Source organism: Astyanax mexicanus, chromosome 2 (genome assembly GCF_023375975.1).
Source record: "Astyanax mexicanus isolate ESR-SI-001 chromosome 2, AstMex3_surface, whole genome shotgun sequence".
NCBI classification, from domain to species: Eukaryota; Metazoa; Chordata; class Actinopteri; order Characiformes; family Acestrorhamphidae; genus Astyanax; species Astyanax mexicanus.
In genome coordinates this window covers 29846126-29872538 of record NC_064409.1, presented here as the reverse complement: position 1 = coordinate 29872538, position 26413 = coordinate 29846126, and the positions used below count along the sequence as shown (strand labels likewise).

General features: G+C 38.5%; 1 protein-coding gene across 1 annotated transcript; it reads left to right on the top strand.

Annotated features, from left to right (window-relative positions):
* Positions 1-380: 380 nt before the first annotated feature.
* Positions 381-24803, top strand: cog5 (component of oligomeric golgi complex 5). Its single transcript, XM_022671527.2, has 22 exons — positions 381-499; positions 610-749; positions 848-905; positions 2058-2112; positions 2257-2326; positions 4556-4676; positions 6367-6497; positions 6775-6934; positions 8872-8984; positions 9177-9254; positions 10008-10089; positions 12514-12715; positions 12986-13147; positions 13610-13709; positions 14262-14372; positions 16035-16094; positions 16262-16365; positions 18600-18837; positions 20308-20384; positions 21266-21392; positions 21497-21576; positions 22233-24803. The coding sequence occupies exons 1-22, from the start codon at positions 424-426 to the stop codon at positions 22342-22344; spliced, it is 2457 nt and encodes an 818-aa protein (XP_022527248.2). The 5' UTR covers positions 381-423; the 3' UTR covers positions 22345-24803.
* Positions 24804-26413: the final 1610 nt, after the last annotated feature.

Genomic DNA, 26413 nt, shown 5'->3' with positions numbered 1-26413 from the left:
AAAGAGAAATGGTGGAGAGATAGACAGACAGGCAAATCTGCTTGAAATCTGCTTTTAGCAATCGTTTTTTAATGGCTTGGTGTTGCTAATTGTTAACTTTTTTTATTATTTTTTTTATAAGATTTATAAATGACTGCTCAATTGCTGCTTTTTTCATAATAAAATGTAAAGAAATTACACATTTCATGTTTATTTAGTGCCTTATGTAGTGCTAGAACCAATTTGACGTTTGGTTCACCATTTTTTTTTTCAACCAGCATAGGAGCTGGTTAAAAGTCTCTTTGTCAGATTTTATGTGATAAGAAAAATCCTTGTTAAATGAATGTTTATGTATGTTTTTTTTTTTTTTTTGGTTTTGATTAATTCAATAAAAAAAAAAAGTCCGGAAGCTCGCGCTGGGTAGTGTCGCAGAGTGTTCACGTCATGAGTGAGGTGGCAGTAATGGAGGCTGGAGGAGAAGAGGTGGCCGCGGTCTCTGTGATTAAAGAGCTGAAGGACGGTGAGCTGTGTTTAAATGTCTGATTTATCAGTGTCAGTAAGTGCGCCGGCGGGCGGTCGGTCTGCTGTGAACGGGCTGTGTAACTGCTGCTGCTGGTTTGTCTCCTGTAGAGAGTTATGGAGAATTTCTGAAGCAGGAGTTCGATGTGAAAACATACACAGCGCGCGCCATTCATCATGCAGTCATCGCAGAGCAGCTCGCCAAGCTCGCGCAGGGCATCAGTCAGCTGGACCGAGAGCTGCACTGCCAGGTACGATCCTCACAGGGGCAGCTCGCGCAGAGAGCGACGGGATCAGGGGCTGTGGGAGAACTGTCACTGCTGTCTCACCCGCTCCTGTTTTTACTCAGGTGGTGGCCAGGCATGAAGATCTGCTGGCGCACGCCACAGGGATCGAGTCTCTGGAAGGTACCCAGTATTGTCTCTGTAGTTAGAGCTGGACCTACAGATCACATCACCTGTACTACCACTATTACTATCACTATCACTATCACACAAACACAGCCTCCACCTGCAGCCCAGCAAAACTACAGCAGATCTCAGAGTGTGAAGTTCTTATAAAAGAAGAAAAACAGAACTTCCTCTGTTATTATAGCATTAAACTGCATGGATATGTGCAAGGATAACAGCTATGGATAACAGCTGGGTTACTATCAATTATGATATGTATATGTGTATTTTAATAATGTGGTGATAAACCAGGTAAACATATTAAAAACAGTTAAAGATATTAAAGACATTTCTGGTGTCTCTAATCTGGTGTTCACCCATAACAAGTGTAAAGATGGTATATTTATTGTTTGGTAAAAAATGAGTGGATTTACTTACAGTATTTACATATGGTTTGTGTCTTGTTGGTCACTCTGTTACCGTTGATTGTTTCCACTGGAAAGTCAAAATGCAGCCAGACATACAACTTAAAAGTAGCAGAAGCATCTTCTATGCAAATGCACGAATTTTCCTCTTCCGCTGAGAGCTGCTCTCACTGCTCAGCCACCACACTCACTGCTACTGGGTTGCCAGATCCCTCTCAAAAAGTCAACACTAAACGTTCACATGCCACAAGATCTCGTCACACCCCTAATGATAATCCATTTCTTCTTTACTACACCAAATCATAAAGAACTAACATTAATACACTTTTCCTTTCAATTTACACTAAGACAGTAAGAACTGATCAATTTTACACTGATCTCCTACACTGTTTATTACATATGAATCTTTTAGTTCAAGAATTGTTGAGAAGGAGTATAATCCAATGTAGTTTATTATAAGGCTTAGTGAATATATGCTCTTATGTAAAAAAAAAAAAAAAAGTTACAATATATTACGGTGAATATCTCAGTAAGTAAAATATTAGATGATTTGCAAAATATTGCATTTCTTTATGACTTTAAACTAGATAATTTTTTGAACAAAGCAAAGGTTAGACACGACTGGTATAAACTTGGCAGTTCACATTGGCAGGTTTTGTTGTTTTTCAGGTTCAATTAAACCAGTAATATGCTGATAATCTTGTTCATAGCTGTATCTGACCGTTGTTTTGTCTAATTACTGTAGGTGTGCTGGAAATGATGGAGACAAGGATTGCGGCACTGCAAAGTGCTGTAGACAGGTATCTAAAAACCTATTACATTCTAAACATATTTGAAGTGCTTAGTGTATGCAGTCAGTAACTAATGCTCTCTCTCTCTCTCTGTCTCTGTCTCTGTCTCTCCCTCCTCATTTCCTCTGTCCCTCTTTCACCCCAATACCAAAGGATACGGACCAAAATAGTTGACCCCTATAATAAGATTGTGGTTCGGACTTCTCAGCTTGCACGACTACAGGTATTCTTTGTTCTGACAGTGCTAAACACAATGCTTTACAGTTATCTAGCCTTTTTAGCTGTATTTCCTTTCAGAAAATAAACATTTAGGGCGAAATATGCCTTGTTTATAAAAAATATGATTCATAATTTTCATATTTGCGTTGTTTGTATGTTCATATTTATACATCATTTTGTTATACATCATTTAAACCGTCTGACTATCAGGATTACGGAACAGAAAACTGTTTTACTGTAGGATGTACGGTTTCTGAATTAGAGCCAAATAAGTGCATTGCACGGTTTGTTTACAGTTTACATCGGCTTGTGTTTATGCCCCGGGGTTACCTGAGGACACCCCTCACACACACCCAGCCCCCACCAGTGCCTACCTCAGACTCCTGGCTTTTATGTCCAACCAGTGCTTGCAAAAAATTGAGGCAGAAAAATATTAATACAAACTTTAAAGCCATTAAAACTGTGCCAGCGTTTACCGTGTTCAACCACATATCTGCTGATTCAGCAGAGCCTTACAGAGACAAAGACGTGATGCAGCTCTGTCGGCCAATCAGGTGGCATGTTCTGTGGAGAGGGAGGTGGGGAGGGGGTTGTGACCCGAGACTCTGAGAGAGCAAGAGATCTTCCAGAGGGAGGGAGAAACACTGCACAATATATTTCCCTCAGGAGTAGAGAATGCAGAAATACCTTCTTTACTGCAAAATAAGTTATAAAATTTGTAGTTTTTTTTTCTTATAAAGTTTCCAGTCCTTTGAAGAAAGAAAGGACCATTCCAGGTTCAGATAACAATTATATTTAACCAGTGAAAGGGAGCAGTTTATAATTTTACATGCTGAATCTAAACTCATTATAGCAAAATATAGAGCTGCAAAAACACTTCATCCATATAAATATTTCATTTTATTGATCTTAAAATAAAAAACAGAAAGGCTGAACAATGCCTAAAATGTTCCTGGTTTTTACCATATCATCATTACAATTGAATAATTTTAAGTGTTTTAAATTAATTTTGTAAAGGCTTCTAAGTAATATTCATTCATAAAATTGCCTCTGAATTATTAAATATTTAAGTGAAAAGCCTTAAAACTAAGGTTAAACAATCACAGATAAACTGGCGTGCTATAAAACTGATAATATCGTAAACTATGCTAAGGTTAGCTCTTTTTCATGAATGCGTTTAATACTTAAATTAATAGTAGTTAGGAACATTAAAACTTTTTTTTTTTTCTTGTTTCTTGTTTTTTTTGTTGCCTGGCACCAAAATGTGTAGCTTTTATGCTTTGCAGTGTTTTTTAATCCTATTGCTGAAGTAGCTCTGCCTTACTGGTTATAGAGTTTATACTACTTACAGCACACCTCATCCAACTAATGAGTAACTTACCAGCTTTTGCTGTGTTTGTTACAGCAGGACAACAAGCAGGGAAGTGGTATTTCTAGATCACAATCTGTTTCAACCATCTGTGCATACGTTCAACCATAGGCTAGTTTTAGTGCAGACTTGGGCTGCTCCAATTTTGCCTATGTTCTTTCTTTATTTTGTGTGTAAAGTCTGTAATAGGTAGAGATGGGACTGATCTCGGTATCGGGCTGATATTGACATAATCAGCGTATTGGATAACGGGTGACCGCTGTCGATCCACTTACCAATCCATATTCCAGTCTGCAGCTTGAGCTGGACAGTAAAACCTGACTAAATGCATCACTGATCTGGATTCCAGTTCCACAGATTTATTTAGTAATACAGTTAGCCTCACCAGTTAGCCATTAGCCATCTCCATTTAGATCTGCAGTCTGTAGCCTAGCTAGCATTGGGCCAACAGCATTCTGGCATTGTGAATGTAATAAGTAACTAACTCAAGTGAACTACAGCCATAATCCACATCTGTTATTAAAAAACAGGGATTAATTCAGCTCGGAAATACAGTTAACGTCGCCAGCTGTTAGCCATTGCAGCTAATCCAGTACACTATGTGTGAATAAAAGTTTCTTGCACAACCAGTGCAAAAAATAAGTCTAGAGCCCTGTATTTAATAGTTGACATATTTAGCTACAGATTTTTCCAAACACCTGTAGCACCACCTTTTGCTTTCCTACTGCTTTTGTAAGTAGAGCCGTATGCTCTGTTAACACATGATCATTGTTTGAGGTGTAATCTAGTAATGGTTTCCATTAATCATGTTCTGTTGTATGATTTAGTAAAGTGTAACTATGAGTGTAAATATTGTTCCATCAGGTAGCGTGTGATCTGCTCAGGAGAATAATCCGTATCCTGTATCTGAGTAAGCGCCTGCAAGTTCAACTTCAGGGTGGCAGCAGGGAGCTGACCAAAGCTGCCCAGAGCCTCAATGAACTGGGTAAGTGAGGAGAATAGTCTAGACCCCATTTGTCAAAAACAAGGCCCACACTCTAGTCTGGCCTGTGAAATGATATTTCTTATTCAATTAATATTGGTCTGTTTCACAATTCAAAGCACTACAATCTCCAGCAAATCACAGCAAAGAAAAGATGCCAGGTGTTTAGTTTAAGCAGACGATATTATACATTTATCTGTATTCTATTGTTTTATACATATATTTTAAATAGTTGTGAATAATTTAAATACTAATATAATGTTTCAAGTAGGGCTGCAATTAATGTTTTTTTGGTAGTCGACTAATCTGATGATTATTTTTTTGATTAGTGATTATTTCTGACGTGTCCTCCATCTGGTAAAACACTAGAAGCTGAACATGAGATTTAAAAGGCATTTAAATGTCTAGATGTTGTTTAAATGTGTAAAGTACTGATATTTAGTGAGTAAATATGTAATCTGTTGTGTTTGGGCACTTTTGGAGACACAGACTAAGTTGAGTGTAAACTGTGCAAGTGAGCAATTTATACACCTACCATTGCTCTTCTTTTCCCAGTACTGTTACAAATTGACAATTAGACGAAAATGGAAATTGTAGTCAACAAATGTAAATAATCGACATAGTCGATTACATCAACTAATCGTTGCAGCTCTAGTTTCAAGTGCCAATACTGTACATAAAGAAGCAACAACAGAATAAAAGTTAATGTTATCCCAGCTTTATTCTGATGATTTCTACAATGCAGACAATAAGTTGACACTTAATTACTGGGAATGTCTTGGATGGTTTTGCTTCTAACTGTAAAAAATATTATCTAAAAAGATTAATATGAATGCTCTTCCAAAGCCAGTGATGGGAAAAACATGATCCTGTTATTCTTTGCGAAATATCTTAGGGTTGTGTTAGTAACGGTGTAACGGTAGAGAAAATACACGGTTTAGGTCATACCTCTGTGTAAACCCCACGGTTTGGTATGTTTTTGGTACAGTTGGTGGAAAAAAATAAAGCGGCTGGGCATTCTGCATTCTGCACCATTACTCTTTACTTATTACTCCTATTAGACAAAGAGAGAGAGAGAGAGAGCATGCGTGAGTGAGCAAAAGAGAGAGAAAGGGAGACAGATAGAGAAAGACAGAGACAGACAGACAGACAGAGAGAGAGCGTGAGTGAGCGAGTAAGAGAGAGAGAGGCACAGGCACACACACACACACACAGAGCGCGCGATTGAGCATGACAGAAGGACAGACAGACAGACAGAGAGACGATCCCTGCGTACTGTTACAACCCTAGTCTGTATATTTGCAGACTGTGCTGCTTGCACTGAGATATATCTACAGATCTCAGTACTCAGTACTCAGTACAGATCTCAGTATACTTTGGGTATATTGAACATGATAACGAGTAACAACTTAAGTTGAATAGCCCTCCTCTGTTCACCCCAGCATTCCGAAATACAGAGCTTTTGGCAGATGATCCCAACAGGTTTACAATGCTAGTGATGGGGGTATAGCATTACCCATGCAAAGAACTCTATTTTTACACCATCAAGCTCAAAGTAGCTCCACACTTATTAGTGTAATTCCGAGGACTCTGACATTTAAAACGAGGCATTTAAATTTCTGAATGGAATAGCTGACTGTGCTTAAACCAAAATCAAATGCTAAGTGTGTAAAATAATATTTATGTTTTTCAGACTATTTGTCTCAGGGAGTTGATCTGTCTGGGATTGATGTCATTGAGAATGACCTGCTGTTAATCAGTCGTGTGCGCCTGGAGGTGGAGAACCAGGCTAAAAGAATACTGGAGCAGGGAATGGAGATTCAGGTAGAAACGCACTCCTGTCACTGTTTCTTCTTGACAAAACGGAAAACATTTCTTGTGAATGATAATTACTAGTAAAATGTTATAACGTTGTAATGAAAAATATTTATTTTATTGTGTTGAAATAGGAGAGTTTGCATTAAACAGTTATGTATTTTATTCCTGTCACAGCACTCTGCAGGTGGTCATGATTTCTTTTTCAATTTTTTTTTTATACATTTTGGGAAATGAAATAACTCATATTGTACTTTTTGCTGTTTCTTGTCTGTTCCAACTCCAGAACCCATCTCAGGTGGGAACAGCGCTGCAGGTCTTCTACAATCTTGGCAGTTTGAGAGAGACCATCATCAGTGTGGTGGATGGCTACAAGGCTTCTGTCCAGGAGAGCATAACCAGTGCCCTTGATGTTAAAGTCCTTACTCAACCTGCAAACACCAGAGGTTACATTGAATTCTAATGTGATTTTTTTTTTATCATTTGTTTGCACTTTGCAGGTGGTTCTTCATGGCCTGTATTAGGGCTGGGCAACACTAGATCAAAATTAATATCTCGATTTTCTTTTAGCTGAATGGCTATTTGATGGATATCTCAATATGTTTTTAATCCCATAAGATAATAACAAAAAGACACTTCTGGAACAAAGTTTAATATTCCAGATTTTATACAGCCACTTTTATTAACATTCAGATGTAGATTAACATGAAATATATTCTAGAGATGGAAGTAACAGTTGGCTATGTATCTGTATTGATATATTGATATAAAATAATATTCTCTCTTGAATGAAAATTTATTGATAATTCTTAAAAAAAACTCAATATACAGGCCTAGCCTGTATACGCACACCTTGGATTTCTTTCAGATACTAGAAAAAGTAGCCATAATAAGTAAATATCTTAATGGCAAAAACAGGCATAAATATCACACTTTAATGAAAGGGACTTAACATAACACAAATTTGGCAAGGCAAGGCAAGGCACCCTGTGGCGGAAATTCAAGTAAAAGAAATTCTACACAAAATCTCTGGATCAAGTGAGTAGCATTTATTGGAGATGATAGCACAACAGATAATGCAGAATCCTCTCTCTCCCATATAGTAACAATCACTGTGTTTTATGTAGGGGTTTCCATGCCCTTTGAGGGATGCACATCCCACCCTTGCAGGACCTGGGCTTTAGTCTGGTTACTGGGCAGTTTTTAGCTAACAGTCCTCATAGGGGTATGTTATACGACCCCTCTTAAGCAACCTGGAATCACAAAGTTACATAGGCAGTACAAACAGTTCATACATGGCTTTAGTGAATCATTTAGTGTCCTTATCTTCGTCAGAGCAGGCCCTTGCTCTGCAGGTGTGGAGCGCACCCAAACCCCCGCATTTACACCTACTTCTACTACTACTGTACTTTTAATGGAAATTTCTACTTGGAAAAAGAAAAAAAAAAATCAATAAAGTATAAATAAACCGATACCATCGGCAAGAAACCGCCGCCCCCGCACTGCGACCGTAAACTGTAGCCGTGCTGGAAGCCCAGTTATTATGAATGCATCTGCTATAGTGTCTGTCTGCAGACACTGCTTATTTACCAAAAGCACACCAGTGATACAGATGCTCACAGTAAGGTGATTTATAATATTAAGACAGTCTTATATGAGTCTCTTCATTAAGTGCTTATACTTTTGAAGCTTTAGGTACTTTTTAATTAAAAGGCTTTTTAATGCAGGACCTCTGATTTTAAACAGACTACATTTACTATGTGGTATTAGTACTTTTACTGAGGTGAAGGCTGTGAACAATTCCTTCATCTCCATAACTGCTTCAGATCCAGCTCACAGACAAGATGCTCAAACATTCTCTTGAAGAATTCTCTTAAACAATAGTGAATGGAGCCCACACCAGCCAAAAACTTCCAGAGTTCAGAAGGATCATATAGATCTAAGCCTTTTACACCTAAACAGTGTATAAATACAGTTTGCGCTGGGACTGTGTATTGGCAAGAACCTGTTAATATAATTTATATCACGATACAGGAGTTAAGATTCAGTATTTCTCAATACACTGTGATACAGTTAGTAAGGTGGTTTATTGAAACTGTTTAAATCAAGTTTATGAAAAAAGAATTCCCATGGTATAATACACACACTCATATTTATAGAATCAGAGTAAATGTTTTTTTAACCAGTGAGAACAGTGGGATCTAATGATGGAGTGCAACACTGCGATGTAGTGGTTTTTGGTGAAACACATTGTTAAATGATCCATTGTCTGACACAAATCTGACTAAATATAAAGTAAAAAAAAAAAAAAAAGAAAGAAATAGTTCACTTTTTAATGCACAACAAGAACCTAACTTTTATATAACACATGTCTTCTGTTTAGGGGCTCCAGGTAGGGCTGTTATACCGATTCCAGGAAACACAGCTACTTTTCGTGCTGCTCTTTGGACCAACCTAGAGAAGCTAATGGACCACATTTGTTCTGCTTGTAGTCAGGTATGCTAAAAAAAAAACATTCTTAGTGAATAAATGTAGCTATATAATGAACTGTTAATTGTATTTCTAGTGTATGCTGTATGCATTGTTATTGCCTTGTAATATGCTGTCTCTGTTTGTTACATAAGAATGCTTACAGGGTTACAGATATGCAAATTATACAAGGTTTTCATGATATCATTTAATTTGTAGGTGCAGCACCTTCAGAAGGTCCTTACCAAAAAAAGGGATCCTGTCACTCACGTGTGCTTCATTGATGAGATTGTCAAGGTGATAAAAAAAAATATTCCATATATATTTTATATGAAAATATCCCTTTTCTCAGTACTGTTTTGCTACTGTTCCTCTTAGGTGTGGGCTAGAGGGGTCTAAATTCCCCCTTCATTGAGCTGTGGAATGATGGTGCTCCACTCAATACTTTTGGGATGAATTGGGGAGTTGGAGATGGGGAGATGGGGTTGTCATTATCCAGCATCCTGACCTCACAATTTCTGTTGTTACTGAATGCAATCAAATCCTCACAGTAAGGCTCCAGTGTAGAAAACCTTGGCAGGATAGTTGAGACCAAAACTGGATAAACTATTTTCAACGCTCTTTTTAACGCCCATGTTTCACAGTTGAGGTTGTGTGCTTTTGCCTCACTGTGCCGGTCAGTTTAGTGGTTTTTGTCTTGCAGTGTAGCCAGTGTATTTGTTTTTGTGAAGTATTCTACAGTTGGTAGTCTAATAGTGACTAATACACACCCACCACCTGAATCATGTTTCTTGAGTATTCTTCTGCCATCAGCAGTGGGGATCATACATGTAGAACAACAGCAGCTACAGATACCAAAACCTATGTGTCTTATTTCTGCAGTAATGAAGCAACAGAAAGTATGTGTGTAGTCAGAAACACCTGTGTGAAATTTTTTTTTCTAATTTAAACACAGTAAAACTCAAAACTGGGAATCTAGAATGATTTGTTTTGCTTTTATATTTGCTTTGCAATCATAACCATTATTGATTTTTTTTTTTATCTCTGCAGGAAGGTCATCCAGATATCTTATACATTTTCTGGAATTCCGTTACTCAGATGCTCTCTGTGGAACTCAAAAAAAGCACACAAGGTGAGTGAGTTTAGCTAAGTGTGGAAAAGTAAATTGAGCCTGATGTTGGATAGTTTTTGAAGGGAAATGAGGAAACAAATATTGTTCAAATTAGATTTTACAGACCAGTGATGGTCTCTGTATCAGATGACTGGATTCCTTTACAGTTTTGTTCATTTTCTGCATAAGCAAACCTAAATTAGCCTGTTAATGCTTGTTTATTAGATCTGTTGGAGCAGAAACAACCACCTCTCAGATTAGCTTACATAGAGAGAGTTTGTGATCAGATGTGCAGCCATTGATCTAACAAGGTGGAAGGCATATAGTGTGTTAGTCTTGTGTCCACTGCAATATTATGGATTCCACATTATGAGAATTATATGAAATATCAAGAAATTGCAGTACTTTCAGTACTTTCCATAGGGCTTTTAGTTTGAAATAACATCCATTACTGTCTGTAGAAACTTCACACTAGACCTCAAGCAGCTTGGAATATGTGCCTTCCCAATGTTTCTCCAGTTTTTGGTTCCTTGATTTCCAAAGGAAATGCAAAATTTACTGATGATCAGTGGTGGTTTGGTGAGTCATGTTATCTGCTGGTGTTGATCCACTGTGTTATATTAAGAGGAAATGACAGTACAAGTGTAAACAGAACCCGTATAAACATTAGTGCAAATATAGTGGTATAATAGCTTAAGACTGGTCAGGTGAATGAGTTAGGGGGAATTAAAGTGGATATGATGGTGTGAGTGTAGCAGTAGTGCAGGTATGGGGTGTGTGAGTGAATGCCGTTCTTAAAGTTCCAGTACTGTGTTGGTGGGGGGGTCAGGATGCTGAGTGAGTGTGGGCTGGGGGCAGGTATGGGATGGGGGGGGGTCAGGATGCTGAGTGAGTGTGGGCTGGGGGCAGGTATGGGATGGGGGGGGTCAGGATGCTGAGTGAGTATGTGCTGGGGGCAGGATTGGGATGGGGGGTAGAGCAGGAAGAGAGTTCAGCATCCTCACAGCCTGATGGATGGGGCTGTCTCGCAGTCTGCTGGTCCTCGCACCGAGGCTCTGCAGTCTCGTCCCTGATGGCAGCAGGCTGAAGAAGCTGTGTAGTGGGTGGGTGGGGTCTCCTGCCAGGCGGAGAGCTTTCCTTGTGAGGCGGGAGCTGTACAAGTCCTCGATGGGTGTGAGTGCATCTGGACGATAGTCATTGAGACAGGATGGCGATGCCTTCTTTGGGACAGGGATGATGGTGGTGGCTTTGAAGCATGTGGGAACCACAGCCTGACTCAGAGATGTCAGTATAAACCTCTGTGAGTTCCCAATCACAGTCCTTCAGCACACGAACAGGAATTTTGTCAGGCCCAGGTGCTTTTCGAGCATTGATCCTGCTAAATGCTCTCCTCACACTGTCTGGGGACAGCGTCAGCACCTGATCACCAGGAGGAGGGTTGGATTTCTGAGCGGGTGTGTTGTTGAGTGATTCAAACCGAAGAATCCATTCAGGTCATTCAGCAGAGAGATGTCGCAGGTCTGTGGGTGGGGTTTTTAGCCTGTGATAGACTGAATTTCCTGCCACAGGTTCCGTGTGTCTCTGCAGTCACTGAAGCGTTCCTGATCCCGCGGGACAGGTTGGCCCTGGCTGTCCTCAGGCCTGCCTGGTCTCCTGTTGTGAAGGCAGCATTTCTAGCCTTCACATGCTTGTGGACCTCTCCTGTCAACAATGGCTTCTGATAAGCCCGAGCAGTGATGGTCTTGAGGTCAGTTACATCATCAGTGCGCTTGATAATGTAGGCAGAGACGGTTTCTGTATGTTCCTGAAACAGTCCTGAAGTGCCTCTGAGGAACCCTCTGGCCACACTCGTACCTGCTTAAGAACTGGTTTGGTGACTTTAACCAGTGGTCTGTAAGCTGGCATTAGCATAATGGTGAGGTGATGAGAGGCTCAAAGGAGGGGGAGGTGGGAGGCTGTGTAGGCTCCTCTGTTCCTGGTGAAGACCTGGTCCAGTGTTGTTTCCCCTGGTTGGAAAGTCTGTGTTTAAAAACACACTCTTTGGGTCTGCATGGTTGAAACCTCCAGCCAAGATGAGAGAAGCATCCGGGTGTGTGCTGTCTGCTGTTCACTTATGTGCTGGTACAGTTCACGTTTCAAAACAAAACAAAAAAACATGCATCAACTGTACATTCCCTTATCCAGCATTCAACTACATGTTTGTGTCTTACATTAATATGTAAATACATTTCCTTGAGGGTGAATTTTAGTGCAGCCTCCTCTGTTAATATTTTTCTCTTATTTTGTTTTTATCTTGCAAATGTGTTGACAGTGTCACTGCTTCAGGGGTGGAAAGTGGAACCATTCTCTTTCATTTGATGATCAAGCCATGAAAATGAAATCTGTTTTTGTATGCTAACTCTCCCGTCCTCCCCTCTCCCGCTTTTATCTTTTGTTTTTCTGTAGCCTCCACGTTCCTGAAGCAGGCTCTGGAAGGAGAGTACCCTAAGCTCCTGAGACTCTATAATGAGTTGTGGAAACGGCTACAGCAGTATAGTGCCAAGATACAGGTGGTGCCGGTAGGCAGTGGCTCAGGGCTGGAGTTTGATTCAACAGTGACTGAAAACGACATTCAAGACCTCTTCACAAACACTAAACAGGAGTATGAGTGAGTATGCTGTTTCATTCCTACACTTTTATTAGAGGAAAGTAAAAAAGCCAGTACACTTTAGTTTTACTTCAATTACTGTCCATCACTGAGTTTAAATCTAATTCTATACCTGACCAAAAACATGGCATACATACATTGATGAATTGAGGTGCATTATTTTGCAGCCCTAATCCATAATCTTTGTTATGATGACCTTAGTATTACACAAAAAAGATCATGTACGATTATGTTAATCTAGCTGAAATAAACCTGTACCTGTTTCAACAGTCCAGAGAAATCCCTGAAGGAGTCTCTGCAGCCATATGAAGCAGCCTACCTCTCCAAATCACTCTCACGTCTGTTTGATCCAATCAACTTGGTTTTCCCACAAGGAGGGTATAGCCCTCCAGCCAGCGATGAGATGGACAGTATCATCAAAACCATCGCTAGGTTTGTGTACCTGTTTTAAAAAAAAATTGTCAGCAGAACTTTGCATGAAAATTGTTCTAAAATTACAGACTGTATTTTGTATTTTGTGTGCTTCACTATCCTCCTTTCACACTGTTCTTCAATGGTTAGGACCCCACATGAGAAACCACCACAGAGCAGGTGGATTTATTTTCATCTCAGCAGTGACACTGGGGTGTGTTGACTGAAGTTTTTAAACACCTCAGTGTCACTGCTGGACTAAGAGTAGTCCACCAACAGTGGTCATTGTCATGCTGTAGGTAGTGTCCTGTGACCCCTGATGAAGGACTAGAGGATGCCCAACACAAAGTGTGTGTGTGTGTGTGTACTATATATTTAGAGTAGTGTTGATTTAAGTAGAATAATTCACATGCTGTGTTTATTGCTGCTCTGTGTGTTTTTAATGTTCTTTATCTAAAGCAGGCTGTGTGTGTGATGTTGCAGTGAGCTGAATGTTGCGTTAGTAGACTCTGGATTGACTGTTGCTGTGGCAAAGAATGTCGCCAAGACAGTGCAGCTCTTCTGTGTGAAGTCTGAGCAGCTGGTAAGTGCGTGATCAAGAAAGTAACTGTGTATTGTAATGCTTGAACAACTTTACCAAAGTACTTTATTACCCATATGATCCTCTAAACTATTTTTGAATGATGGTTCTTGATGCAGTGCGTCTGACGGATCCTGAATCATGGGTGTTCAGCTTGTGCCCGTGGCCTTTACAAACTGAAATTCCTCCTGCTTCCTTGAATAGTTTAATGATATTGTACTCTGTAGCAATTGAAATATGCACATTTTCTTTCTTTAATTAAGAGTTTTAACATTTTAGTAATGTTTTTTGCTCGTTTGTTGCAAACTAGAGATCTACTGCCAGTCTTTGTGCCTTAATGCTCTTCCTGGACACTGCTTTTGAACCAAATCATGATCATAATGACCTGTTGACATCACCTGTTTGACATCACTAGTATCTTTATATAATGCATGTAGTTAATGATTCATTCTGTGGGCTTGTTGCTTATTTCAGTGTTTCCCACTGTTTGGTACAGGTTGGTAATTTGTGAAACATTCAGAGAAGAATTTCTTACTCCCTCTCCCTCTCTGTTAGCTCTGTACACAGGGGGATGCCAGTCAGGTGATTGGACCATTAACCGAGGGTCAGAGGAGAAATGTAGCAGTGGTGAATTCACTGTACCAACTACAGCAAGCTGTGTCTAAAGTGAGTACCACACTAACTATACAGCTTTCAGAAACTAAAGTGTTTCAGTTAATTGTCTCAAATCATGTGGAGGATTCATAGATTTCATTGAGCAGGTACTTTTTGTGCTGCTGTTTACGCTGTTGTGCATACAGAAGAATACGTGTTATACATACGCATATGTTACAGTGAGGAAAAGAAATATTTGATTCAAGTTTTCTTACCTACGAAGAATAGAGGGGTCTTTAATTTTACCGTAGATGCGCTTCAAGTGTGAGAGACAGAACCTGATTTTTAAATAATTAATTAGCATTTTATTGCATTAAATATGTATTTGATACAAGAGGGAAAACAGAGATTTATATTTGCTATAGAAACTTTTCTCACACTGCAGCAGGGGTTTTGGCGCACTCCTCCGTACAGATCTTCTTCTGATCTTTCAGGTTTCAGGGCTGTCGCTGGGCAACATTGAGTTCCAGGCCCTCCAAAAAATTTCTATTGAGTTTAGGTCTGGAGACTAGCTATGCCACTCAAGGATTTTAAATAGCTTCTTGCGGGGCCACTCCTTGGTTGCTCTGGGTCTGTTTTTCAGGTCATTGTCATGCTGGAAGGCTCAGCCATCACCCGTCTTTAATGCTTTTAAGGGAAAGAGGTTGTTGGCCACAATAATAATACATGACCCAGCTATCCTCCCTATCCATCCTGTTTGCCTATCGCACTGTAGGCCATCCCAGCCTTGTGCAGGTCTACAGATTTGTCCCAGGTGTTCTTAGACAGCTCTTTAGTCTGGTCATGGTGGAGAGGTTGAAGTGCGATTAATTGAGGCTGTGGACAGGTGTCTTTATACAGGTAACAAGTTTAAACAGGTGCATTTAATACAGGTAATGAGTGCAGAATAGAAGAGCTTCCTAAAGAAACACTGACTGGGCTAAGTGTATCTATGATAAAATCACAGACCTCTTTATTCTTTGTAGGTGGGAAAACTTGCAAAAACGGCAGAGTATAAAATGCTTGTTTCCCCATCTGAGGTTTTGATGAAAATAAGTATCATCATGACATGTTTATGAACTGTTCAGCTTTATAGCATCTCAAAATACACAATCATGATTGATCTTAAGACAGATGGGCTATAACAGCAGAAACCACACTGGGTTCCACTTCAGCCAAGCACAGAAATCTGACCAAACCAGACAGTTAAAAGTCTTAAAAACATTTGCTGTGATGAATCTACATCTATATACATTTACATACATTACTTACAGTACTCTCAAACTTACAGTACTTTCATTAAACCAAGGCCTTCCTCATTACCAGACCTCATTTATCAGAGCACCCTTAGGATGTTCATAGCATGTTTCAGCAACTGCTTCTTAAGAGGAATCCTGGTACCAGTAGACTGCTGTCCTAGTGCTGCATTGTTTGCATGTTTTATTAAAGCAACATATTTGCAGCTTGTTATCAATTGAATAGAATTGTATAGGTGAAAAAACCCTCAAACAGGTTATCTCAAGCGAGATAAGATTTTCTAGTGGTCTGTACAGAGATTCTATTCAATTTGCCAGCCCTTCTTGAGGTTTGTAGAAAACATGGAAGAATAGAATGTAAACCTGCAGTATATTTATATATTTGTTTTAAATCTTCAAGCACTTGTGAGAGCTTTAATCCTTCTGTATATGTTTGCAGGTCATTTCTGCGCTGAGTATCCCTGTGGATGCAGAGCAATCACTTACAGCCTCTTTGGAGGTAACAAAAGCACGCATGCACACACAATCCCAAACAAACAAAAGAACAAATATCCAAACACAGCTTCAGCATCATAACTTTGTCAAAAAGGCACAAGTACATATTTTCTAAGACATGTAGCTTTAATGACAACTAATATACAGTGTATGATGTATGTCCTGTTCCAGTCAGTGCAGGCTCTGATGGACAGTGCAGTCCAGCCGTTGTTGATGTCCGTCACAGACTCTGTGGAGGCCATTCTAATTACTATGCATCAGGAGGACTTCTCTGGGTAAATCTACACGTTTCACTAACTACATATATATAGAAAAGAGAAAATACAAACTCATATTTTAGATATAAAGTCGAAAGATTACAACCAAAACTGCAGCTATCAAATTACAATCCCAGATCAAAAAGTTTATTATTGTAATTTACATTTGCAAACAGCAAGAACCCAAACCAACAGCTTCATTTCATTTCTTAATATGCATCCAAAATGTTACAAAATTAGGACAGTAAAGAATCTACCACTTTGTAGTGTTTCAGTCCCTAGAAGACATTTGAAACTGGGCAGCCGGTCTGGACAGCAGGCGAGCAGGCCAATCCAGTATATCAACCCTATTTTTCTGATTCCATGCTGTAATAATTTGTGCAGCATGTGGTTTTGCATTGTCTTGTTAAAAAAGTCATGGACATCCCTGGAAAAGATGTGGTCTTGAAGATAGCGTATGTATTTCTATTTATTTATTTATTTATTTGCATTGATGCTGCAACCGTATACCATGACACACGGCTCATTTGGACTTGTTACAGATTACCATCTGGATGGTCTTTTACAGGAAAGTTAGAATAAGGATTAGTTTAAAGCTTAACCCATTTGTGCAGCAAACATACACAAACACATTAGGTCACATGTCAAGTGTGGTGCGATGCCCAGGGAACTGATGGTGGTTGAGAACCTTGCTTACGGGCAGTTCAGTCATGTCATGTTGGCTGTCATTTGCCATGTTTTTTGGGATAGTCCCTCTACCCTCTACACCAGGGATCACTAATAGGCGGACCGGGTCCGGACCCAGACGTTGTCCAATCCGGACCCAAACCAATAAACTACTGAGAAGGATTTAATTCTGACAGTGTTCATTTAAAGCGGTGGAACGTTTAGTGTCTTTATGGTTTATGTGCTTTACAGCGCAGTAAACTTACAGACCAATCACGTGTACTGTAAGATCACCAAACGCTCTCCTCTGCCAATCAGATATGTGCAGATGCGAGAGCGCGGAGCCACACAGGCGAAGCAGGCGGTGAGAAGTCGAAGAATAAAGCGAGAAAAGCTAAGACAAATGGTGCGCACCAGAAAAAGAAATTAAAATACTACAGTTACAAAACATATTAACAGTAATGTAACCTCGCGGTGTTACTTGAAGGAATTAAAGAGAAACAACCGAGACAAGAGTGCAAAATATTCCACTTTACTCCACCTGATCAGAACTCCTTAGCAAGAAAAAAAAAACTTTCTTTGCTCCCAAAACCACCCTACCTCAAAACTAAGGCAACCCCCAGGGTACAAAAAGTATTTGCAACTTTCCCCAGTTTCAGTTTTACCCACAACTTAATAAAGTATGCTACAGTAAAAATATAAAATAAAATAAAACAAATAAAAAGCTGATATTTTGGCCAAGTTCAGCAAACATTTCTCTATATATTGTACGATTTATCATTCTTATCATTTTTATCATGACAGGCAGGCCTAAATCTAATATAAATAAAATCAAATAGAATAAATATAGCATTTTGAGACAATGTCAAATTACAGATTCACATTATTAGACTCGATATGTTAAATTATTGAGGGTGTTTCCATTTATTTTATGATAGGTTGATAATGTAATTATTGTGACAGGTCTATTTATTAGTATGTGTAATTTGTTTTGTCTTTCAGTTGTTGATAAAACACTGACAGAACTACTATAGGCCTCTTTAGTAAACAGAATAAAACACTGAATCATAACACAAGTTAACACTGGCGACGGTCCGGACCTTAGCCTGATTAAATTTTCTCTAACTGGACCAAACTGAATTCTAATTAAATACCCCTGCTCTACACTATGACCATTGTTTTCCATATAAACCTTGAATCGTTGAAAAAAGTCTCTGAATCCATATAAACCTCAAGGCATCTGATCTGAGGCTGCATTTGCACATTGCACCAATTCTTGTTCAACCTCATTTCCAATAAAAAGTAGGTATGTTGGATAAATAATACATGCTAAACAAAAATTTATAGAATTAAAAGTCTGGCTAGATTTGACGGATATCACTGGATTAAACCTGTCTAAATTCTCAGTTAATCTGACCTGCTGTGTTGATGCGCTCTGCCAGACACTGTGGCCTTTTCTTTGGCAGCAATAGGTGCTGACCCTGAGTTCAGAGTTTTCATGGGTATTACAGTGACAAACATTGTTAAATGTGTCAAACAATTGAACATTTTCGTGTATGTGTCATGCTTTTTTGTGTGTTGTGTAGCCCCATCCCTGCAGGAGATAAGCCAGACATGCCTTGCTCTCTGTACATGCGAGAGCTGCAAGGCTTTGTGACCCGGGTGATGAATGACTACTTTCGTCCACTGCAGTGCCTGGATTTTCTTTACGATAGAACAGAGGGTGTTGCCCAGCGTGCCATTACTCTATTCATCCGCCATGCATGCCTACTGCGGCCACTCGGCGAGGGTGGCAAAATGAGATTGGCTGCAGACTTTGCCCAGGTGAGGACTGTGAATAGAGGCTGTAGAGAACTGCCCATACATGTATTGATTTGTTGCACAACAATTCATGTTGTTTCACTCACAGAGTCACTCGCATTACTGGTCTTACCATTTGTAGCTCCACTAGATAGCAAATGTCTTACAGGCACTGAACTGTGCTGTGGTGCTGCTGTTCATTATTCTGATATGAACACATTTTGAGTATTTTAGCAGATCCCTTGCATCTTAATTTTTATCTCGATTTTTCACACTGTTTGTTTATAAGGCACACATGCTGGGCTACATACGCTTTGATGTTAATGTAATGTGTTTCAGGTTGAGTTATCTCTCTTTTGTTGTGCTCAAATAGTGCTGGATGATATGGCCAAAATTTATACCACGATATATATGCCTTAATTTCGGTCGATATGATATAATTTCGATATTGATATAAATACTTTGAAAATGTATTTATTTACTTTGAAGAAAATTGGTTGAATACTTTAGAAATAAAGAAAAAAAAAACAATGCTTACTTTTATTTGCATATAGCAAAATAAAAACATGACATCCCTGTCAAACATAAACCTATATCCTATATACATATTACCAATATAAATGACTTTACGGTACAACAGAGGCAGAGCTTCTTATTCTTTTGTAAAACAAATTTAACAGATCAAAACAAAAGTGCTTCAACCAGGATAAAGAATGCAAAAAGCCTTCATATACATAAAAGGAACATGATATCCCCATCAAATAAACAAACCTATGGGCTTTATCAGCTATAAATAACTTGGTTACATCATAAACTACAAAAGTGCTTCAGCCAGAATCAGGAAAATATTGTATGTAGTGCAATTGTTTGTGTTACTGCTGCTGGTCGGCTCCACTTTCCGGACCAATTTGGAGCAAGCTGAATTAGTCCTCTCTCAACTATCTCTTCTACTTCTACTTGTAGAAGCTTCAGGTGCTTTATTCTGCATCTAAAATGGTCCGAGCTGAAGCCGAGCGGGGCCGAGCCTAACCGAGGAACTTGGTGAAAAGGCCTGTCCGTGACCGATTCTGTAAATAATACATATCGATATAGTACAAAAATTGATATCACCGTTATTGAAACAGTTCTTATCGCGATAAAAACCAATATCAAATTATTGTCCAGGCCTATGCTTACACATATTACAGCCACACTATGACTTTTCTTCACTTTACTCACTTCCACTGCGATTCTTCAGTGACTCAATTGCCTAGCAGAGGCAAAAGAAAAATACATCGTTCACATTGTACTAAAATCACTTAAAATACCCACTTCAGAAATGAGATTGCAACAAATGGTCTTAAAATTGCTCTTTTACATTTTCTAAGGTTCATCAAATTAGAATACCTCGAAGACATATTTTATATGATTTTTATATTTTTGTTTATACTGAGAACAAACAGAGTTTTTGGTTTTGATGGTAATGGTATTTTGTATGTGTGTGTTATGTTTAAGATGGAACTGGCTATTGCACCTTTCTGCAGACGAGTGTCAGACTTAGGGAAAGTGTACCGCTTGCTGCGTTCATTCAGGTGAGTGTGTGAGTGCATGTGTGTAGCTAGCTAGTTAGCACTAATACAACCTCTGCAGTTCTGAATAGAAAGCTTAGCCATGTCGGTTAGACTCTCTTCTAGACAATAAGCCTATCGTAGCTTAACTACCCAGCTAGTACATTAGCAGCCATTCCAAAAGAAGGAAACGTATCCATTTTTAACTGTTTTGGGGGATGTGTTTTGAGCAGGGTGCGCTCCATGTTTAGCTAGAGCATAGCTTAGCATAGCTTAGCGTAGCTCGGGGGCTGTGTGTTTTGCACTGATCTACGCTAAACCTATAAATAAGACCCCGTGGTTAATACTGCAGCTATGGCAAATAAAACGCCATATGGAATAACCATTTAAATCCAAAGCTCTCATAAAACTAAAGAAAGTATGCTATTTGTGAGTTTTCAACTGGTAAAATGTTGGCTAATTAGTTAGCTGGGTAATTTAATACCCATATGATATAAGATGGTGGTCCTGTAGTGTCCTGAACATTGCAGAACAGGATGAAAGGAGGATTACAGAGTAACAGAAGAACTACGGTCTGTAATTATAGAACTACAAAGTGATCCTGAAGCTGTAAAATGAATAATAGACACCTACTAATGTTGTGCTTGATTGGTTCATAGCACTTTATTAAAAAAAGAAAAACTCTGAAAAACTTGTGGAAGAAAATTTGCAAGTGTTAAAGAGTGAAACCCATCCTCCTGTAACTTTAGAGAACTCAGACAGCACAAGAAGTACCACAATATGCTGCAAGAAAGAGCTAATGAATATACAGAAATTATACATGAATTCCCAACTGAAAGTGAGCGTGTGTGTGTGTGAGTGTGTGAGTGTTTAATCACATGTACGCACGTGTGCATGTTTTTCAGGCCTCTTCTGTTTCAGACGAGTGAGCACATATCTAGCTCTCAGGCTGTGGGTGATCTGATTCCGTACAGCACAATCCTGCACTTCCTCTTCACTCGAGCCCCAGCTGAACTGAAATCTCCTCATCAGGTACAAACACATACAGAAATCTCAGGCTTGATTCTTAACTTCAGAAGCGCTTTGCCACATGCTGTTTTCATAAGTGTGAACTGCTGTTTTTAACCATGCTTTAGAGAGCCGAGTGGTCTGTAGCACGGTACTCTCAGTGGCTTGATGATCACCCCTCAGAAAAGGACCGACTTGTTCTAATCAGGTAATCTTCACAAGTTTCTAGAGACACTGTGTTTTTGAATGTAGGTAAACTTCTGCGGAACGCTTTCATTCCTCCTGACCACCAGAGGGAGGCACTGTTTATGAATGCGTGTTTCCTGCACAGAGCATGGATCAAGATCATATACCAACAAAGTAGTGCTGGGTGTTAATGTAAAAAATAAATCTCAATATTCTTCAAATATATGAGCAACTCTTAATTGCAAATGAGAATTTTAACATATTCACAACAAACAGCACCTTTTAGAGCTATTAAATATGCAAACTAATGTTACTTTTACATTTATTTTTAATGAATCCAAAACCATGCAAGCACAATAAAACTTGTATAAATGTGTTTACATAATAAAAGCTCCCCCTTTTCACATGATTCATTTACTGTACATTTCACTCTTTTGACCCCAACAATATGCTAATATTAAACGAGGAAGAGCTATTTATTAGAAGTGCTGGAATTTCTAGAATGTGAAATACAACGTATATTTTAAAACATACAGTATGTACACAATATTAAAAATGTGATTTAAGACTGTGGTGTTCATAGGCAGATAAAACATGTATGTTATGCTGTTATTTATCTAATGCCTATTTGCAGCTGATTTTTTTTTTTTTATCTTTTGTATTTTTATCCATGGTCAGAGGGGCTCTGGAGGCTTATGTGCAGTCTGTACGGGCCAGGCAAGGGAAGAATTTCGCACCTGTGTATCCTGTCATGCTCCATCTTCTACAGAAGGCCACCAGTGGGACATAAGATGATTTTAAAGAATCAAGAATTAACAGAATAACTTAAATCACTTTTAAAATCATTACTAAAAGGTGCAAGCAATATATGTTCCTTCTAATTCAGATTATACATTTCCTTTAATTCTTTAAGTCTCCCCAGCATTACATGCTTTAATTGACCATATTGCATATGTACACATCCTTTCTAAGTTCCTATTTCATGTTTGGTGCAACGCAGCTGGAAGATATTGAAAAGTAAATGATAAATAAATTAACTTGCTGAGCAAAGCTTGAACGATTTTATTTTACACAAACATAGCTTCATCTATACTGTAGTATAGCTGCACCTAACATTGGCAGTATACAGAAACTGGACTAATTCCTGTTCTCAGTTGGGAGCAGTGGGAATGTGAAGTACTACGTTTGTGAACCCCCTAGGAACCACCACAAACACTGTAGCAACCGTAGCCTTTATTCAACAATACCTGGCAACACCATAATAAGCATCAAGTAACTGGATTGTAACCACATGGGGATACCACTGCAGCCACCTACCACATACATGCAGCATATTAATAATAATAACACAAGATGTTGTCATCTTTGTGAACATTTTGTACATTTGTTAAGTCACTGGAATCAGGACTATCAAAGCACACTTTATTAGGTCCTGTAGTCAAACCCGCCAAAAACCTGTAATAAAACGTATATACTGTCCGGGTTAATTCCCAAAATTGAAAGTTTTGAAGTAAACTGGAATCACTGACTAATAACTGGGCCTTTCACTAATTTGTTTAAGTGAGCATCAGTAAAAGGTAACTATAATTTTGCTACTAGAAATTAGAAATAAATGATATTGTTACATAAATTGCTGTGGAAACTCTATGCCGTGAAAGCTAGTGATGTTTTTTTTTTCTATGTTTTTAGAGTTTGTCATTTTCATTTTCTATTTTATGCAGTTTTTTCCTTTTTCCAAGTTTTTTAAAATGCTTTTTAATAAGACAACAATCAACCATGCTGAATTACAGCACACTTTTAAAAACTATGTATTATGCAGGATGCTTAAAAAATATATGTAAAAAAAAAAAAAAAAAAAAATCCTATAACTGGCTGGGCTGAGCCCCGGATCTTTAGATAACCAGGCAACGTCCCTGGTGGCTTCCTCTGCCACTGCTCCTTTGTCAGCAACAAAATGTGCAACACCCTCTGGCCTGGCAATGGCCACTAAAGGACTAACCTACTAAAGGACTGAAGACAGGACTAGGAACTTACCCAGAGCCTTCACTTCTGTGCCAGTGCTACCCACTAATTATGCACCTCCCACCTCCGCTCCTTTCCCATGTCCACAGCACATGTGGCAGTGGTGCACCGTCTTTTCCCTGTGCCAGCTGCACCTGCCAGTCCTAGCACCAGTGCCAGTTGCACCTGCTGCTTGTCACCCCAGCTTACATGTCAACTCCCAATTTGTCTGATCCAGTATCGACATTCAGAACTTCGCCCAGACTCGTCTCACAGACTCAGAGTGTACCTCAGACTGTGTCACCAGGTTCATACCTGTTCCTGTTCAGAGAAGGCCCAATGATTTCTGCAAATAAGAAAATACATGTTTGTTTAAAAGATTACACCAATCAGTTTACACTGGTTTATTGTTACTTTTTGGTTGGAAACAAAACAAATCAACCCCAATTATCTCATAACTCTAAACAAACAGCTCGGTAACTGCTTAACTGGAAGCTAAAATAATAGTCACCTAACATCCATGAGCTAGTCACAGTGTTGAACTTTATCACATGCAGGTGAAAGGGTCAGCTACAGAATCAAAAGTTCTGTTTATTGGAGTGAAAATGTGTGCACATGTTTCCACCAGATATAGTACATTAATGTACACATGATGCTTGGTTACTTAATTCGTATTATCAGCACTTGGTTAAATTATAATTATTTTTGTGGAGTTTTATAAACGATTGCTACTCCTATATAAATCAGTGTTGTTTTTAAAATAGTTTACAGTGCTAAAGAAAAACAGGATTACTAGATTGTCTTTTCTCCCGCTCTTTTCTCTTTTCTTGTAAAATATATAGTATAAATGTAAAACAAGAAGAACCTTGAGAAACAGAAACATTTTTAATGACAAATGAACAAGTTTTGCATTTTTTGGATCTGTATCATCCATGTGGAAAAAGTTATTAATAGCCACTGTAACCAGATGTTTACAGTAACTGAGTAGCAGTCTTTTATGTTGCTGTAGGGTGATTTTAACCTGCTCATTCCGAGTCACTTTGGAGGGATGTGTAGCATGAACTGCCACAGTATCCTGACGGCCCAAGTTTGCCTCTTTAAAAGCTAATTTTGTTTCTTTGTGTTGATTTGCTCCTGCACTTCAGATTGATTAACATTGTTACACTAGTCTAGTGCTCCAACCTAGTCCAATTCCACAGAGCGGATTAAATTGATGTATGATTAAAACTAACTGAACTATTAATCTGATTTTGAGGTATTTATTAATTTATTTTACGTTGCTGTATTCAGTGTCATCTGCTTTTATACAGGGTTTGCCCTCATTTCATATAGCTATAAGATACTATTACAAATTTACTTCTATAGTAAATTGCTACTGTGCTAGTTTTAAATAATGCATAAAACTGAATTGAACATGTCCTACAATTATTACTTAACATATGTTTTGCCTGATTGGCTTAATGAAAAGTGGTAGGTTTCTTTTTTTTCTAATAGAATAATAGAATATAAGGTTAATTACATTTTAAAAGTTTTATTTATTTATTTATTTATTTATTTTTACCAGTATGGTGGCCTGTAGGTATTGTAAATCAGTGATGTTGACTGATGAAATGCTCACAGTGACAGAGAAAGTCATATAACTGATTAGAAATGTTTTGATAAGTTAATCAGCATTAGTTGCCATCAGTTAAATTTTCCTTTTTCCCAAAATCACAAACGACACTGGCAGATGATTGACTCAATATTAAGATATTTAATGATTTCCCAAGAACAATTTTATGTCCTTCTGTATTTTTATGTCACTTTAAAAATGAATTCCATCTGAAACCTAAAACACACATTGACAAAATATATTGATAAAAGAATAAAAATGATGTTTACAGAATGAGAAGCAGAGAATATCAGTCTCACTAGGCATTTAAACCATAGGCTTTGACATGCATCGTTCTGAGACGTTGTAAAGGAGATGCTTGTAATGTTGAACACAAACAGTAGGCTACATCTCTGTCTTCAGCATCAATAGAAAGTACTACAAAATTGTCTTTGTACAAAAAATGCTATATTCTGTTAGAAACCATTTCTGTGAACACAATCCAAATACTCAAAATGTTAACCTGCTGTCCTTCTCAAACACAAAAGGTAGATGCTAATAAACTGTTTCTGAGGAGTTCTAACAATGAGCACACTTTGGCTTGATAAAGGCATAGGTTAACTATATGTTTAAAAAGAAAATCATAAAGCAGGAAAATCCATCATGATCAATCCAAAACATTTTAGACATTTACTGAGATACAGGATGTTAATAGATTAGGTTGCAGCACGGTGGACTGTGCCTCATATGCACTGTAATTTGATGATGTCGGCTGATGGTATGCTGAGGGTGAGGCGTGTAAGAGGGGAATGCTTGTTATGAGTTGTTATGACCTGTAATGCTACACTATTCAAAAGTCACCAGACATGATTTTATTTCAGAAACTGAGACAAAATAAAACGATAGAGAAAATGATCAATCTGACAACCCCAGCACGAAGTGGGGGGGGGGGGGGGGGCTATCTTGTAGGCTATGTCTAAAACATGGCCGCCATCTTGAAAGCTTCCTTATTCATTTCTGAAATAAAAGGGTTTCCTCTGTAACACTCTGTATTATGGTTATCAATGTTCAGATCATAAATGTCAATGGCAACATGTCAATTCTTACATTTCACCACTAACTCTGTTTTTGTGTACTGATGTATAGCAATGACTTTTTTTATCTTTATATTTAACTGCAGTTTATGAAGTGAAAAATCAACAAGGTGTTTTAGTAAGGTGGCAGACCCCACAGATGCCCCTGCACAACATTAAGACAGCTCACTTCA

Coding starts and splice junctions, on each gene's coding strand:
- cog5 (XM_022671527.2), top strand. CDS start 424: ATGAGTGAGGTGGCAGTAATGGAGGCTGGAGGAGAAGAGGTGGCCGCG. Junction 2,113..2,256: donor CTGCAAAGTGCTGTAGACAG/GTATCTAAAAAC, acceptor CCAATACCAAAG/GATACGGACCAAAATAGTTG. Junction 8,985..9,176: donor TTTGTTCTGCTTGTAGTCAG/GTATGCTAAAAA, acceptor TTTAATTTGTAG/GTGCAGCACCTTCAGAAGGT.